The 17,479-nt window shown below is 32.4% G+C and overlaps 1 protein-coding gene across 1 annotated transcript in view; it reads left to right on the top strand.

Moving 5' to 3' along the window:
* The window catches only part of LOC134692930 (uncharacterized), a 51,539-nt gene extending 39,914 nt beyond the window's left edge, over positions 1 to 11,625 (top strand). Inside the window, exon 7 of the mRNA XM_063553570.1 lies at positions 11,512 to 11,625. Coding sequence (XP_063409640.1) covers positions 11,512 to 11,591 — 80 coding nt within the window. The 3' untranslated portion in view covers positions 11,592 to 11,625. The remainder of the gene's footprint in view (positions 1 to 11,511) is intronic.
* The last annotated feature ends 5,854 nt before the right edge of the window (positions 11,626 to 17,479 follow it).

Raw genomic sequence — 17,479 nt, 5'->3', positions numbered from 1 at the left:
ATGAGGTATTTACGTAGATTTGCAACAGGCCACCTATGGACCCCTCAAACAGTTGTTAATAGGCTCCTAAGTTGGTTTCAGTTTTGTTTAATGAACTTCTGAGAAATCTCTCTTATGTAACGGAAAAAGTATAAATATTCATAACCACATATTGTCTCCATTGTTAAAATAGTTAAGATATTTCACTTAGAATTCATAATCCTATATACATTTATACTAGTCAATAATGGTACACGAATGTAGGCTAATGTCAAAATTATTGTGGTTCGGACCTGTTTAAAGCAAATTCATATCAGTTTGATTATTTTTCAAAAACCCTTTTCTGCATTTTTCTGAATTGAATTATTCCAAGTTGTCTCTTAGTTATGTGTTTTGAAATATACCCGACACCTCTAATTTTTATATTTTACAACAATCAAAAACCCGTGCTTACATGTAAGTACAGAATTTGAACATTTGTTTAACTGTTTATTAAAGTCGATTATACTGTTTCTTATTTTGTACCACACACGTAACACGAATAGGATTGTCTTACCTCGTTTATGGAATTATCAACCCTGATAAAACTCTTAGTTTACTATTCATACCCTTATTTTAAACAATAAAATATCAAACTCGTACAAACTTTTCCTCGTTTTTTTTCTAATGGGTCAGAGAGTGTAAGTTTCGTGCAAAGAAATTTGTTTTCAAAATATCATATTTTCTATCTCAGTTACCTTATGATATCACCTCTGAACATAAATTATTCGTTGAAAAGACACGGTTTAAAGTGATTATAACTAGAGGCTCTTAAGAGTCTGTGTCGCTTACCTTGGTCTATGTGCATATTAAACAAAGGTCACAGATGGATTCATGACAAAATCGTGTTTTGGTGATGGTGATGTCAATGATGGGTTCGTAGATTTTACTTAACTGAACATTCTTGCTGCTTACAATTATCTATACAATGAACTTGGCCAAGTAGTTACAGAGGAAAATATTTTGTAAAAATTAACAAAAATTAACAAAATTTATGATTTTTTTTTAAATTTCATAATAAAGGGCAATAACTACTTCAGGGTTTAATTGACCATTTTGGTCATGTTGACTTATTTGAAGGTCTTACTTTGCTGTAAATTATTGCTGTTTAAAGTCATGACAGTTTATCTCTATCTATAATAATATTGGAGATAATAACCAAAAGCTTCAAAATTTTAAAATGACCAAATCAAGGATACGGGTTGCCTGATTGGTCTAAAAAAGAGTAGGTCTGGTATTGGTCGATTTTGGCCTCAAATTTCAGGTTCATCTAACGAAAGATGTTGACCCCTTTTTGGCCCAAAATATAGCAGATTTACAAAAATGTTAAAATGTAAACATTCAGTTATTTATTGGACAGTAGAATTCTTCTGCAATTAAATAAGGGCTGTTTTTTACAATATAATGCACATATATCGGGTAATAGCACCATTAAGTCTTCACAATTCTAGCATTTTAGTTAAATTTAGTGAAAAACGAAATTGGCCACATTCGTGTTCATCCTTCATATTGAAATGTAAGTTGTATTTTATGATAATACATAACATATATACAGGTTGAGGATGAACAAGGATGCAGCTCAGCCACTTTCATTTTTAACCAAAAAAAATCTGAAGAGTGACATATTTCGGCATATTTTGTAGAGTTTTCATATTTGAGCTTAAATTGGATCATTTTTAATGACAGAATCAGTTAAAATCTTTCACATTAACTAATGGATTCAAAAGAAATACAGACACTTTAGTGTTTAAAAAGTGGTAAAAATCCTTCGTCAGATGAACCAGAAATTTGAGGCCAAAATCGGTCAGTACCGGACCTACTCCTTTGACCCAGTAGTTTCAGAGAAGAGTTTTGTAAAAGTTAACGACGGACGACGGATTATGAGTGATGAGGAAAGCTCACTTGGCCCTTTGGACCAGGCGAGCGAAAATAAATTTTGTAAAACAAATTTGTATAAACATTTGCTAAAAGAACCTTTTATTTCAAGAATGGCAAATGGACATTCCTATTGTCATTTATTTTTTTAGGTATTGTATGTTCTTATTGTCATCTAATTTATGATAAATTGTCGTTTAGGACGTTTAAATATCTTCAACTTCTGCAACCAAGCAATAATTTTCAAACAGGTTTAACAGTTGACTGCCAAAAACGTTGTGTTACTAGAATTTTGCCTTTTTGAAAATTAACAATTGTCTTCTTTAACTTTAAAAAAGTAGCTACAAATAGTTATTTACCTTCTATTCACTAAAAGGGGGCATTAGCAACGTAATTTTTTTTTTTTTCAATCATTTATGAAAGTGAAATAGTTAAATAATAATACGTTTTATACAGTTTGTTTCAACTATGTCAAAATAAGCTAAGGAATATTTCTGATATATTTTTCACTTGTAAGTGAATAATTCGACCTCATTGAATAGTGTTCATATGACCTTCAGTTTAAATCCTTATGTGTAGTTGGGTAACCTATATAATCAGCTTTTAAAAGGAAAATAATGTCAGCATTGAAAGTGAAATAAGGATGAACCATTTCATTGAATGATTTGATCCATAAACAATCATTCTTATACAGGTATAAACGATGATAAACATACTTTTTAACCCACAATATGAATGAAACAAACCTAGAAAAATCCAATTGCACGTGGTCGCTTTGTATTTGATCATATAACTGGTCATATGACCGTCAGCAGTCTTCGGTGGTTATCAAAGGATAAATTTGGACTATCACTGGATAATTAGGGTAAATTGAGTGTGGGCAGATATTTTGCCTCGCAACCTGCCACAGACGGACCACTCAAATAGTTGTTGCAAGGGTTCTTAACATGCTTTTAGGTCATGTTTTTGTCTCTTTAACACATTGCCTATTTCCGTTCTCATTTTCTTCAACAAGGCATCGGATTTAACGTTCTGATCGGACTCGACGGTGTACTTGTACATCCCGCACAGTCACAGACGCTCGACTTTGCCAATGGTTAAACTGCCGGACGGAAGAACAGTTGTAGTGGCCATATTTATATTTCCTAGTCAACCTTTGCGGTTGATGACGTATAAACACAAAAAAAAACCGCACAAAATGCCGATACATAATATGAAGTCCATGCATTGTTTATTGTTTATTTTAGACTTTTTGTAAAATGGACACACGTTTTAATTTTTGTTGATCAAATATGAAAATTTGAGTGAAATCAGTGAACAGGAGTTTAAAACAGATAATGCCTCTTTAAAGAATGGATTTATAACAATACTTTAAATATCGTAAAGCCAAACAGCACACAAAGTTCATTTAATTTAAAAAAAAAAAAAAAATACAGCTTTTTTGTCTCCCAAATTATATCATCAACTACAGCATAATCGAAGTGCATAGTATAATCTTATTCTGACAACCAGTTTTATATTGTTAAGCTTCTTGAAGCACTTGGTCCTACCTATTACATTTATGTACTTACCTGAATTGTAATTCAAACTCATTCGAGTTTCTTGGTCTGACGTCGTTACAAGAGACAATGATTATTAATCATTGCCACTCAAAACATGAGATATGGCAAGAACATTTGAACAAATCTTTTAATACAAGCTCTTTAATTATGAATGCAACATTTTAATTATTTTCTGATATCCAAATTGAAAAAAAAACCTGCATTTTTCCACGAGTCACCAAATAGCAAAAGATAATTCGACGAAGATTGGTTGGTTTTTATATTTTATCTACAAGATCAGTCGCATATCAAAAAAGAGCACAACTTAAAATCATATTTAATAGTCACCTTACAAAGTTTGTGACCCTAAGGAGGACTGGGGAATATAAATATGGTCATCATTGTTTTTTCCCGACCGGCAGTAGAACCCTCGTCAAAATGGAGCGTTCATTTGGCTGTGCGGGATGTACAAGTTTGCAGCCAGGTATGGTAAGAATTGAAATGTTGATTCTGATGACTCGTGTTAAGAAAGACCTTTATCTCGGATTGCCTTTCTTACAGGATCTACATATTGTATTTGTTGATAATTTGTTCTAGACCTTAACATCCATGAAATATTTGTCATTGTTCTTTAACAATCAATCAATCATCAAACGTGTGGAATGTTATGGAGGGCTTTAGGATTTTGATGGCAAGTGACATGTGCTCAAAAGTTAAGCCTCATAATAGGCCGACTACGGTTTTCGTAAAGCAATGGTGTAAGAATTTAACTGCAGGAAGATGGGCTGTATTCTACAAATATCTATTTATTCAACCTCCCTATTTTGTTATGGGGTTCGTGTTGTTTATTCTTTAGTTTTCTATGTTTCGTCATGTTTACTATTGTTTTTCTGTTTGTCTTTTTTTCATTTTTAGCCATGGCGTTGTCAGTTTGTTTTAGATTTATGAGTTTGACTGTCCCTTTGGTATCTTTGGTCCCTCTTTTGTTTCGACTTGGATGCATATACTAACATTCTGCGGAGTAAACTTGTTGCGATAACACCCAACCCCTGTGAAAGAAAGATTTAAAAAAAAATCCTATACTGGTTAGAGGAGCTTCGTCGATAAACCTGCTCCCTAGCAGATCATTGCAAAAGCGAATCAACAATTATTATCCTGGTATTTATGATGATTTTATTCCCTACCAGATCATTGCAAAACGGAAAGAACTCATATTTAATAAATAAAGTCAACAGTAGTATACCGCTGTTCAAAACTCATAAATCCATGGACAAAAAACAAAATCGGGGTAACAAACTAGAACCGAGGGAAACGCATTAAATATAAGAAGAGAACAACGACACAACACCGTAACTCAACACACACAGAAACGGACCAAGCAACAGACAAAACACCACGAGAATAAAAAATATAACATCAAAACCAAATACGTGAATTTTGGATAGACAAGTACCGTGCCACGTCTTATCTCTAACATAAGAGAAAACACAAACGACTCAACGTTAAAATGCAACACACATAGAAACGAACAATATTGTATCAATGGCCATCTTCCTGACTTGGTATAAACAGTTCATAGTAATTTTATGTTAGATAAATTAGTGATCTGGTCCAGTTTGAAAAGGTCATATATTAGGATGTTGTGTCCCCAAATAAATACACTACACTTTAAAAATATTTTTTGGATCGAGCACGTGCTAATTTTTGTTAAAAGAATTTTGTTGTTTTCTGTTATAGATAATTCACTACATCATAACTGTTTTCTCGGACCTATATTTGTTTCATGTTTGTCTTGTTATATACGCCTTTGTTTGTCAGGCTGTTCAATATAGTTTTTATAAGAATTCTTCGACTGTTTTATAAATTGTTTATATATATTTCGTTACTGTACCTCTTAATTCAATGTTATGACTTTCGGCCTCATTTTATCTTCTCATAACCCTTTAAATAATCATGATTTTACGAAATGGTAAAAAAATACTAAACTCAAGTCCCTCAAGGATATTCACGTGCTATAAAAACCTTATCCCAAATATAAATTCAACCGCCGTCAATCGAAATTCCCCATCTAAATTTAGCAGTTTTTATAATTGTGTTAAAGGTGGCAATGCTGCTGCAGCCAGATTATTCAATAAAAATGCACGTGGATATCCACAAATATTTCCGTGCAATGCCAGAAAATGACAAACCTGTTCTAGATTATCTTCTGATAATACTATAAGGTCAACAGTGAACGGGAGAGCTTTTTCGCTTGCTTTTTCCTGTGACATAACATGAAAAACCCAAAGCCTCATTTATCTGGTTACATGAACTAAGCCAAAGTGTGGTATACAATATGTAGGAAAAACAGGACGTGAGCTTTTTAAACGAACACAGGAACATCTATACCGCTTCCGAAAACCTTAGAAATTTAGGTAAACACAACCACAATATTAAATTTATTAGATTTCAACCGCTCGAAACGGTCCAGAAACAACAAGGGCAGTCACATAAACAATTTGAAGATTCCCGTAAAATTATCGAACAGTCTTGGATTAAACGACTTCAAACAGCTTATCCCCTGGGTCGAAATGACAATATACTTGGACAAGGGAACATATATATCTACTACGTCCTCTATTGATATCATGAATATTATTGATAAAAAACAAAGAAATAATAGGTCTCATGGGAAACGTATCAATCGAAATCAACGAGTTAAATAGATATAGGAAGATGTGGTGTGAGTGCCAATGAGACAACTCTCCATCCAAAAATTAATTTAAAAATTAAACCATTATAGGTTAAAGTACGGCCTTCAACACGGAGCCTTGGCTCACACCGAACAACAAGCTATAAAGGGCCCCAAAATTACTAGTGTAAAACCATTCAAACGGGAAAACCAACGGTCTAATCTATATAAACAAAACGAGAAACGAGAAACACGTATATATTACATAAACAAACGACAACTACTGTACATCAGATTCCTGACTTAGGACAGGTGCAAACATTTGCAGCGGGATTAAACGTTTTAATGGGCCCAAACCTTCTCCCTTTTTCTGAAACAATAGCATAACATCACAACATATAAAAACATACGATAAAATATCAATTAGCAGACTTAACTCAATCAAAAAACGTATGATTACACAAAGAACGAATAAATTTGATCTGCGATATCTGAATACAAATGCACAGTTAATTAAATATTAGAGACAAACAGTCATGACCAAAAGGCTATCAAACAAATTCAAACACACTGAGAAATATTTAACCAATCAATGTTCACTTTAGAAAAAAACCGTTTTTTTATAATCTTGAAGTTTATACAAATGTTGTAAGAATAAGTGAAAAATTGAAGATATTACAAATAATCAAAGCTGGTATACAGCCAAGATCCATATAAATAAAAAATGACAAAAAAAGCATTATAAACAGTATCAACAGGTCGAATTAACAAGAAAATACGATTTGAGAGTACTAGCAGTTACTGACAGCTAGTTAAAAGCCAAAACCAATTAATAGTCAAAAATCATGCATCAGAGACTAAAATCGACTAAAACACATCACAGGGATTTAGTATTTTAACGTCATTAATAGTCAAAGAAGACATGACTTGTGCAATGCCAAAAATAAATGTATCGACAGGTAGTAGTAAATTATACAATTAAAATAATGGTAGGCATCAGTTATTATGTAAACTGGGTCAAATACCCATTAGTAAATTACACGATATTTTAAAAGAGTGTGACACCATCTCATTCTTCAGCCCACTGTATGAATATTCTCGTATAATTACAGCTTTTTGCAACCAAAGGCTGTTTCCACGTATCGACAAACCTGAAGATCATAAAAGTCATTTATTGAAAATTAAATACATTAGCTGAGGTATTGATTTTATCAACTTATCTAGTATATTTAATGACTCTACCGTTCAAAACTTTATACCTCCCTATTTTGATAATATAGAACCACCTATAATTTCATACACATACAAAAAACCCAGCAGAAGTTTAATTTTTAATTATACGTCAGTTACATCCGACGTGAATATAGATAGTAATAGTCCCTTAACTTGAAACTGTGAATCGTCGAAGTTTAGATATGTTCCCTATGGCCATTTTATTACAGGGGACCTCAATATCGTCCAGGACAGAGAGATAAAACACTTTTTGAAAAAAGGACCAAAATATCGTCCTCCTTATATACCTATATGGAGTTATTTTCTTTCAGAACGTCAGGTCATTCTTTTTCAGAATCAACCCGGACGATACCATGTTTCAATGGTATATGCTCCAAGGCATAAAATAATGACCTGTGTAAGGTCATTATTTTCCTTGATAAACATGCAATCTATGATTTACTTCAAAATTTTATTCGTCTTATAGTTTTTTGTTGCCGATTTGGAAATTTATTTTTCTAAAGTTCAACCGATGATAGATGTAAAAGAAACCGTCATTGTAGTCCCGCAATTTAATTTTAGAAACAAATAACGTGAAGTTTTGTTGATTTATCGCTATATAATAAAGAAACATTATCATAGATGTCAGATGAATTTTAATGTAGACTTTCATAAAACAAATCCAGATTTAACATATTCGTGGGTAAGATTTTGAAAATCTTATTGAGCCAAACTGAATAGGTTGATTGATTTTTGGTTGCTTGCTTAACGTCTAGTGGCAAATATTTCATGCATGTTCAGAACGATACACACTGAATTGGAAATCATACTGTGACCTACATGTATTTATATTCGTCTTCGTGTCAGTTTTTATCTTTTTAAAATTTATGTTTACCTTTTACTCTATTAAATGATCAACTAATAAAATAATCTTATATTCTATTGAATAATATTAACGTAACTCACGAAAGGGTCGGGTGCGGAGGGTATATAATTTTATCCTGATTATCTTTTAATAAAATGTATTGCTATTCGAAAGACAATCTTTCTGAATTTTTCATTCGATTCAAGTAAAATGGTTAAATAAATAACAACTTTTCCGCGATAGAAATAACATAACAAATAGAAAAAAAAACATACCCCTCCCCCTTTTTCATAAGCTAAGTGGTACAATAAATAACTTACAATGTGTCTTGTATTTGTCACACACCGTTATCGGATGGTAACAATACATTTGTGTCTTACTTCATGCAGTTACAGTAATATTTTTATTGTGTATGGATAACAATTTTTAAAAGGTTTATATCTAAATCATTTAGTGAGTTTTATTTCACATTTTAAATGAGCCGCAGGGCGTATTAAAACCTGAACGCATTAGAAAGGAATATCCCACTTTAGTGTTGTCGGTAAAAAAGGATACTAATTTTACAAATCTTTATAAAATTAATTTTTTCTTACGGTATATAAGTCAGATAATGCATATTTTAAGGTTTTTCTTGTCGTAGAACACACCTCGGGGTGTCAGGATTGTTCAAAGAAAGACCTCCCTCCGGTCGGTCTTTCATTTGATCAATCCTGACACCCCTCGGTGTGTTCTACGACAAGAAAAACCTTAAAATATGCATTATCTATAACATCTAAAATAGATTGGAAAGAGTGTCGTCAAGTCACCAAAGATGCTCTTTCCTCATTTTGTAAAAAAATGGTGTAAACGGGAAAAATCTGATAAAAAATCTCTTGATTCTTATTTAAATAAATGTATGAATGTGGTAGATAATAGAATATCACATTTTGAAAATAATTTAGAAGTAAATAATAGAGTACATAATACACCTATTTCCAGAATAAGAAATAAACTTCAAATACTTTCAAAGCGGTTTGTGTTTGTACCGGCCGACAAAGCAGCCAACAATGTGGTTGTGGTATGACGTAAATACTACACGGACGTTCTTAAGAATGAAATTTTAAATTCATCTACATTTAAGTCCATCCGCTTCACAGAGAGGCATATAGTAAACAAGCATATCACAGCCACATCAAAGCTTAAGGCTTCTTCTGAACATTTGAAGGTCCCAACTATGTATTGACTACCTAAACTACACAAAAAAACATTTAAATATCGTTTCATCTCGGCCTCTAGTAAGTGTTCTACAACTAATTTGTCAGTGCTCTTAACTAGTTCATTAAATACTATTAAAGAGCTTATCATAAATTATTGTAATAAAAGATATGAACATAGTGGTATAAACCATTTTTGGAGTGTAAACAATTCTTTGGATGTTTTTGATAAATTGCGGGTTCTTTTTGATTCTGTTAATAGTTTTGATTTTTCTACTCTTTACACTACACTTCCACACTATCTTATTAAACAAAAGTTTTCCTGTTTAATTAAAAGGTCGTTTGGTAAAGCTGAATGAAGATATATTTGCTGCAACTCATTTAAAGCCTTCTTCTCTAATGAGAAAGGTAACTATGCTAGATATACTTACTGGAGGTGTGATGAGATGATTGAGGCTGTTAATTATCTCCTTGATAATATTTACGTATGTTTCGGCAACAAAGTTCATCGACAGGTTGTAGGTATCCCCATGGGCACTAATTCTGCCCCGTTAATAGCAGATTTGTTTTTGTACTGTAACGAATCACAGTTTATGACTAAACTCAGTAAAGACCCGTCGAAATTGCATTTAATTGATAAATTCAACAACACTTACCGTTATCTTGATGATATTTTTTCGTTAAATAATCAAGAATTTTCTCAATATTCTGCTGAAATTTACCCCAAGGAACGTACTTTAAATAAATCAAATGTATTCGGTAATAACTGTCCTTTCCTGGATTTAGATATTTCGGTTTTAAACGGGAAACTAAACACTAAAATTTACGACAAAAGAGACGATTTTTCGTTCCCTATTGTTAATTTTCCATTTTTAGATGGTGATGTTCCTTTGGCACCATCTTACGGTGTTGATATTTCACAACTTGTTCGCTATGCCCGTGTCTGTTGTGACGTTTTTGATTTTAACGAACGCAACCTATGTAATACTGGTAAATTATTAAACCAGGGATATCGTTACCATAAATTACTTAAAACCTTTACTAAATTTTTCCATAGATATAATGATTTGGTTTTGAAGTTTGGTTGTACCTGTAGAAAACTTATTTCTAACGGGATAGCACATCCTCATTTTTACGGAAATGTTGTTAACCGTGCCCGGAAATTTAGAAATGATCCATGTAAACTTGTTGCTCCTTTAAATAAACTTATTCTTAAAGGTTACCTATTCAACACTGTGATGAGATCATTGAATATTGTTTTTATTGGTATAAATATTGACTTTGTTATCAGTAGATTAAAAGCTAACTAAATATTTCTAGTATGTTATATACATATACATTTTCATGGATCTACAATATGTCGATACCTGTTACTTGGCATTGCACAATGTCATGTTTTTCTCTGGCTGTTTATGACGTCTTTACACTAAATCCATTGTATGTTAGATATGTACGGATTGATTGCTTAGTCTTAGAGGCATGATTTTTTTATTAGTTGTTAATGGCTTTGAACTAGCTGTCAGATAACTGCGAGTACTCTCAGATATGTTCATTGTGTCGGGATGTATAAGTACCCGGCCACGTCCACTTTTATTGTTTGTCTATCTGATGAGTTAAGCCTTTTTCAACTGATTTTTATAGTTCGTTCTTATTTTGTACTGTTATACCACTGTCCCAGGTTTAAGGGGGGGTACCGCTAACATGTTTAACCCCGCCACATTATTTATGTATGTGCCTGTAATTCATGTCGTTTGTTTATGTGTTACATATTTGTTTTTCGTTCATTATTTTTACATAAATAAGGCCGTTAGTTTTCTCGCTTGAATTGTTTTACATTGTCTTATTGGGGCCTTTTATAGCTGACTATATGCGGTATGGGCTTTGCTCATTGTTGAAGGCCGTACGGTGGCCTATAATTGTTAATGTTTGTGTCATTTTGATCTTTTGTGGATAGTTGTCTCATTGGCAATCATACCACATCTTCTTTTTTTATATATATCAAATGATACTACTTTTTTGTAAAGTACAAACAAATTCTATCTTTTTTGTTTTAGACTCCTATACCACCTTAAGCACTTTAATTTAACCAACTATATATAATCGAGGCTTTTTTTATCAACATTTTTTGTATTTCAGAAAAAGAAGAAGCTAACGCACAAACTCAAACATCTGAAGGTAAGTTGGATAGGCGACAGAAAAGACATATAACATACTAATAGTTGTCAATTCAAAGAGAAATTAAGTGTAAGCAACATGATTTTAGATCAGTTGTTATTGACATTTAACTAGCTTAGGTTAACTGCGAGTATTTTCATATATGTATTTTGTGTCGCCCATTTCAACTGATTTTTTTCTATATATATTGTGCTTTTACACAACTGTCCCAGGTTTTGAAAATGGTTTGACGCCAGCAAATATGTTTAATCCCGCCACGCTTGTATGTGTATGTCGTTTGTTGCTGTTCATCATATTTTGTGTTTCCTTTTACTATTTCAGGCATAAATCAGGCCGTTAGTTTTCTCGTTTAAATTGTTTTGCATTTGTCATTTCGGGATCTATTATATAGCTCACTATACGGACTAGTTTTATGTTATTGTTGAAGGCCTTACGATAACCTATAGTTGTAAACTTCTATGACATGCGGTCTTTCGTGGAGATTTGTCTCGTTGGCAATCATACCACATCTTTACATTACTACATTTATTCGAGAAATCGTATCAAATGTAAAAATTAACAGCTCGAACACATCAAACGAATGGAATACAACTATCATATTTCAGACTTGGTTCAGGTATTTCCTTCTATAGAAAATGATGGATTACAACTAGGTATATAGCTAGATAAACCGCTCACTTGTATGACAGTCGCATACAATTACAATGTGTGAACAAAAAATACAGACATAATTGGAAATAAATGTCAAAAATAGGGGTACAGAAGTTCACCTTGTGTGACAATCTTTATCACTTTAAAAACCAACAAATATGTCAACAAGGAAAAAACAAATTGGCATAAAAACACACAAACAAAAATGAAAGACAAGAATTCAAAAAAATATCATAGCACAATAACACAATGGCGGGATGTATAAGTACCGAGCCACATCAAAAGGATATTACTAAAATTGCACTAAACTGTGAGGGTTATTAATTTATAATGACAAACAAAAGATTACTTTATTGATACGTAATATTTATTAACAAGGTCTTGGTATTTTCCGATTCACCTTTTTAGAAAAAAGAGGAGACGTTCTTCATGTTCTATGACATAAGCCTGGAAGAGGTTCAAATGACCATATCAGAAAGTGGGTTCATTATATGTCACTGGTATTGCATTTTATCAATGAGTACCCATCTAACATAAATTTTGTAAAGATTCATTTTTGGGGGTTTCGAGTTCATATTTCATATTCTTAAAGAGTACAAAATAAGAACACATTTAAAAATCAACCCTAAACATAGATCAACTGGTGTGAAAGGCTTTAAAATATTGACAGCTACATGTACACAATGAGGTCATGGTGCCGTTAGACAAAAATCTTTCTTCGCAATAGGCAAAATGAGGATCCTCAAAATTGCAGAAAGTCGTTTTGAAGTCATAATGCATTCACCCAATGATAATCTTATGTTTGTGCGTATTTATACATCCCACAGATCCATCGGAGACCACTTGCAACAAAGCCACTGATACCGAGATATTAATATCCATACCGATTTCTTTATCCTGTGTTAAGATGATCTCTTGAAATGCTTGCTCCCTGAAAGATATGAGAGTAACCGAAAGACATCCTGTAACTAAATGACCCAAACTGTATATAATTTCTCCCATTATTACAAGAAAATACTTTTATTCATGAGAGAATACCAAGAAAAACAACACAAATCGTTTAAAGTAAGTTCATAAGAGAACAATCCTTGAATTGTTGTTTGTTTAATACGTCCAGTGTCAAATGTGTCGTTCATTTTCACGACGGTAACATGTTAAGAATAAAATTAAACGGTAAGTTCTTTTAAGTAAGGAACTATAAAACAGAAGCCCCTCTCGAGGGGTGCTCCGAATAACGGAGGAATCTACCTGTACATACATACATACATGGTACGTTAATTATTGTTCTATACAATTGTCAACTCATTTATGAGTCAGTATACTGTTAAGCCTCAACTAACACTATTATTTGGCGAAGGTGACGGGGGCCGCTTAAAGCCCCCTGAAATTTTAAGATAATGGTGCAAACTTATGCATTCTGGCACACTTATTACACTTCAATTTCATTCCTGAAAATCCCATTTTAATAAGCAACGTTTTGAACTATAAAACTTTTTGTTTAAATCAACTTCCAAATTAAAAAAAGAAAAGAAATTGAAACGTGAAATGTGCATATATGAAAACCCCTATTAAATGTACGTGCAATCAGTTAAAGGCATTAAAATGTCCGTACTTTGTGTCTTTTTTCAGTAATACTTCGTAAAATTTTATAATAACCATTTGAACGACTGGGTCACACCGTAATATGATTGATTGTGTGACGTCCAGTGGCAATATGCATGCATGATCAGGAAAATCCTTAGTTTTTCGAAAAAATCAAAGTTTTGTAATCAGAAAATTAATAAAAATGACCATACACAACAGAAGCCCCTATATGTCATGGTACGTTATTTATTGTTCTATACAATTGCCAACTTATCTATGACTCAGGATACTGTTTAGCCTCAACTAAAATTATTATTTGGCGAAGGTGACGGGGACCGCTTAAAGCCCCCTGAAATTTTAAGACAATGGTGCAAACTTATGCACTCTGTCACACTTCTAACACTTGAATTTCATTCCTGAAAATCCTATTTTAATAAGCAATCTTTTTATCTATACATGTTTTTGTTAAAATCAACTTCAAAATTGAATAAGTAATTGAAACGTGAAAGAAGCATATATGAAAACCCATATTACATGTACGTGCAATTAGTTAAAGGCATTAAAGTGTCTTTTTTTCACTAATATTTCGTAAAATTTTATTATAACCATTTGAACAACTGGGCACACCGTGATATGACAGATTATGTGACGTCCAGTGGCAAATATTGCATGCATGATCAGGAAGAAAACAAACAATTAAAAACCAATTGTTCAGAGAACAATTGAAGGTCTTTCCATCAAAACAATGTATTTTGATATGAAAAGTTGTGAAACTAAGTTTAAAATGTCATTTCAATCGTCAAATGATAGCTCCTAGTAAGCTGATTCCCAAAATATATTGTTTCCATACATTTTTTTTTTAATAAGGGAGATAATTTGTTACTTCCGGTTTGAAAAATGTTACTTCCGATTATATTTGAATATTTACTTGATACTGATTCCAAAAATATCTGGTTCTATATACTTTTATATTAATAAAGTACAAAAAAATAGCTACTTCCGGTTTACAAAAGGTCACTTCCGGTTGTTTTTTTCAAGGTTAAATGGTTTGATACCTTTTTCTAAAAGTTGTATATCTTTATCATGTATACATATAGAATAAAAGCAAAGGTCAAAATCTAGAACGTCAAATTAAGCTATGACCTTGAGATCAATTTCAAGGTCATAAACCAAGGACCTCAAATCAAAAGACCATAGGTCTTAATTATATTTAGTTAATGAGTTATATCACCAAACGCCTATTTTTAAATACAAGAGGGGAGAAAACTCCCTTTTACATTCAACGTACGCTTGCAATCAAAATTTACATCTTACGACATGTCGCAACTAACAATTTAGTAAAAATAATTTGTTGATATCTTATACAGTCTTTGGATATAAGTGAAAATAAGCCAAATTCAAATATTAGAATATGACCTTGACCTTTGACCTTGACCTAATTTTCATTTTTTGGGACCAAGGACCTCAAATCAAAAGATCCTAGGTCTCTATCACTTATGATTTATAAGATAGAAATTCATATCACTTATATCAGATGCATAAGGGGAAATAACTCTCATATGGAGCGGTCATATCGCTTCGGTTAAAATAGGACAAATCATGCGAAGGATATAACGAGCAAATTTGTAAAATAAATTTGTCATAATCTTTTACGGTTGCGAAGGAGATGCGCTAACAAGGAAAACAGTGTTTGGGGAGATAACTCCTACAAAGAAAAGTATTCGTTTACGCAGGGTAAATTTCAAAAGCGCATAAACTGTTCGATATCATATACCAAATATCTAAACGACATATTGCGAAACAAATGTTTATCGCAAGAACAAAATTAGGCGGAAGAAAAAAAAAAAAAAATTAAAAACCAATTGTTCAGAGAACAATTGAAGGTCTTTCCATCAAAACAATGTATTTTGATATGAAAAGTTGTGAAACTAAGTTTAAAATGTCATTTCAATCGTCAAATGATAGCTCCTAGTAAGCTGATTCCAAAAATATATTGTTTCCATACATTTTTTTTAAATAAGGGAGATAATTTTGTTACTTCCGGTTTGAAAAATGTTACTTCCGATTATATTTGAATTTTTACTTGACACTGATTTCAAAAATATCTGGTTCTATATACTTTTATATTAATAAAGTACAAAAAAATTACAAAAGGTCACTTCCGGTTGTTTTTTACAAGGTTAAATGGTTTGATATCTTTTTCTAAAAGTTGTATATCTTTATCAGGTATACATATAGAATAAAAGCAAAGGTCAAAATCTAGAACGTCAAATTAAGCTATGACCTTGAGATCAATTTCAAGGTCATAAACCAAGGACCTCAAATCAAAAGACCATAGGTCTTTATTATATTTAGTTAATGAGTTATATCACCAAACGCTTATTTTTAAATACAAGAGGGGAGAAAACTCCCTTTTACATTCAACGAACGCTTGCAATCAAAATTTACATCCTACGACATGTCGCAACTAACAATTTAGTAAAAATAATTTGTTGATATCTTATACAGTCTTTGGATATAAGTGAAAATAAGCCAAATTCAAATATTAGAATATGACCTTGACCTTTGACCTTGACCTAATTTTTATTTTTTGGGACCAAGGACCTCAAATCAAAAGATCCTAGGTCTCTATCACTTATGATTTATAAGATAGAAATTCATATCACTTATATCAGATGCATAAGGGGAAATAACTCTCATATGGAGCGTCATATCGCTTCGGTCAAAATAGGACAAATCATGCGAAGGATATAACGAGCAATTTTGTAAAATAAATTTGTCATAATCTTTTACGGTTGCGAAGGAGATGCGCAAACAAGGAAAACAGTGTTTGGGGAGATAACTCCTACAAAGAAAAGTATTCGTTTACGCAGGGTAAATTTCAAAAGCGCATAAACTGTTCGATATCATACACCAAATATCTAAGCGACATATTGCGAAACAAATGTTTATCGCAAGAACAAAATTAGGCGGAAGAAAAAAAAAAAAAAAAAAAAAATAATCAGAAGAAAAACAATAGGTCTTTCCACAGAAAAGTGGAAAGACCTAATAATCAGAAGAAAAACAATAGGTCTTTTCACAGAAAAGTGGAAAGACCTAATAAAATACAAAAAAAAATTGCTATAATAGCGTTCGTTCGTTTTGAGGGTCGGGAAAATGTGCACTGCCACTGGGAAATGAGGGTATATGGGACAGATAAACTCGATCATCATAGATACCAGATTTGAAATTTTATATTTGCTGCAGATGCGCGTATCGTCTACAAAAAACTCAACAGTGACGCTCGAATAAAAAAAATTGAAATGCCAAATACAGAACGAAGTTGAAGAGCATTGAGGACCAAACATTCCTAAAAGTTTTGCCAAGCACAGACATTCAGAATTACAACAGGCCACCTAAGGACCTATCAAAGAGTTGTTTTAACAGTTTTTTAATGTACAGTTTGTAGTCGTCAGGGGACATATACATTAACATCTCCGTTCCGACTAGACGTGGCTGCTTACTTGTACACCCATCATAGCAGAACGGACGCCCCACTCTGTCAAGAGCATTACTGCCTAATGGTACAAAACCTGTATTGACTATTTTTTCTCTTCTCAGTCACCCTTTTGAATTGTTCTATGTGACAATATAATATACTTTATTTATCAAAACTGCTATTACAAAATTGATGAACAATTGAGGAACACTGATC

Source organism: Mytilus trossulus, chromosome 12 (assembly GCF_036588685.1).
Source record: "Mytilus trossulus isolate FHL-02 chromosome 12, PNRI_Mtr1.1.1.hap1, whole genome shotgun sequence".
In the NCBI taxonomy this organism is placed as follows: domain Eukaryota; kingdom Metazoa; phylum Mollusca; class Bivalvia; order Mytilida; family Mytilidae; genus Mytilus; species Mytilus trossulus.
The sequence above is the reverse complement of the archived record's forward strand: the minus strand, read 5'-3'. Positions and strand labels throughout refer to the sequence as shown.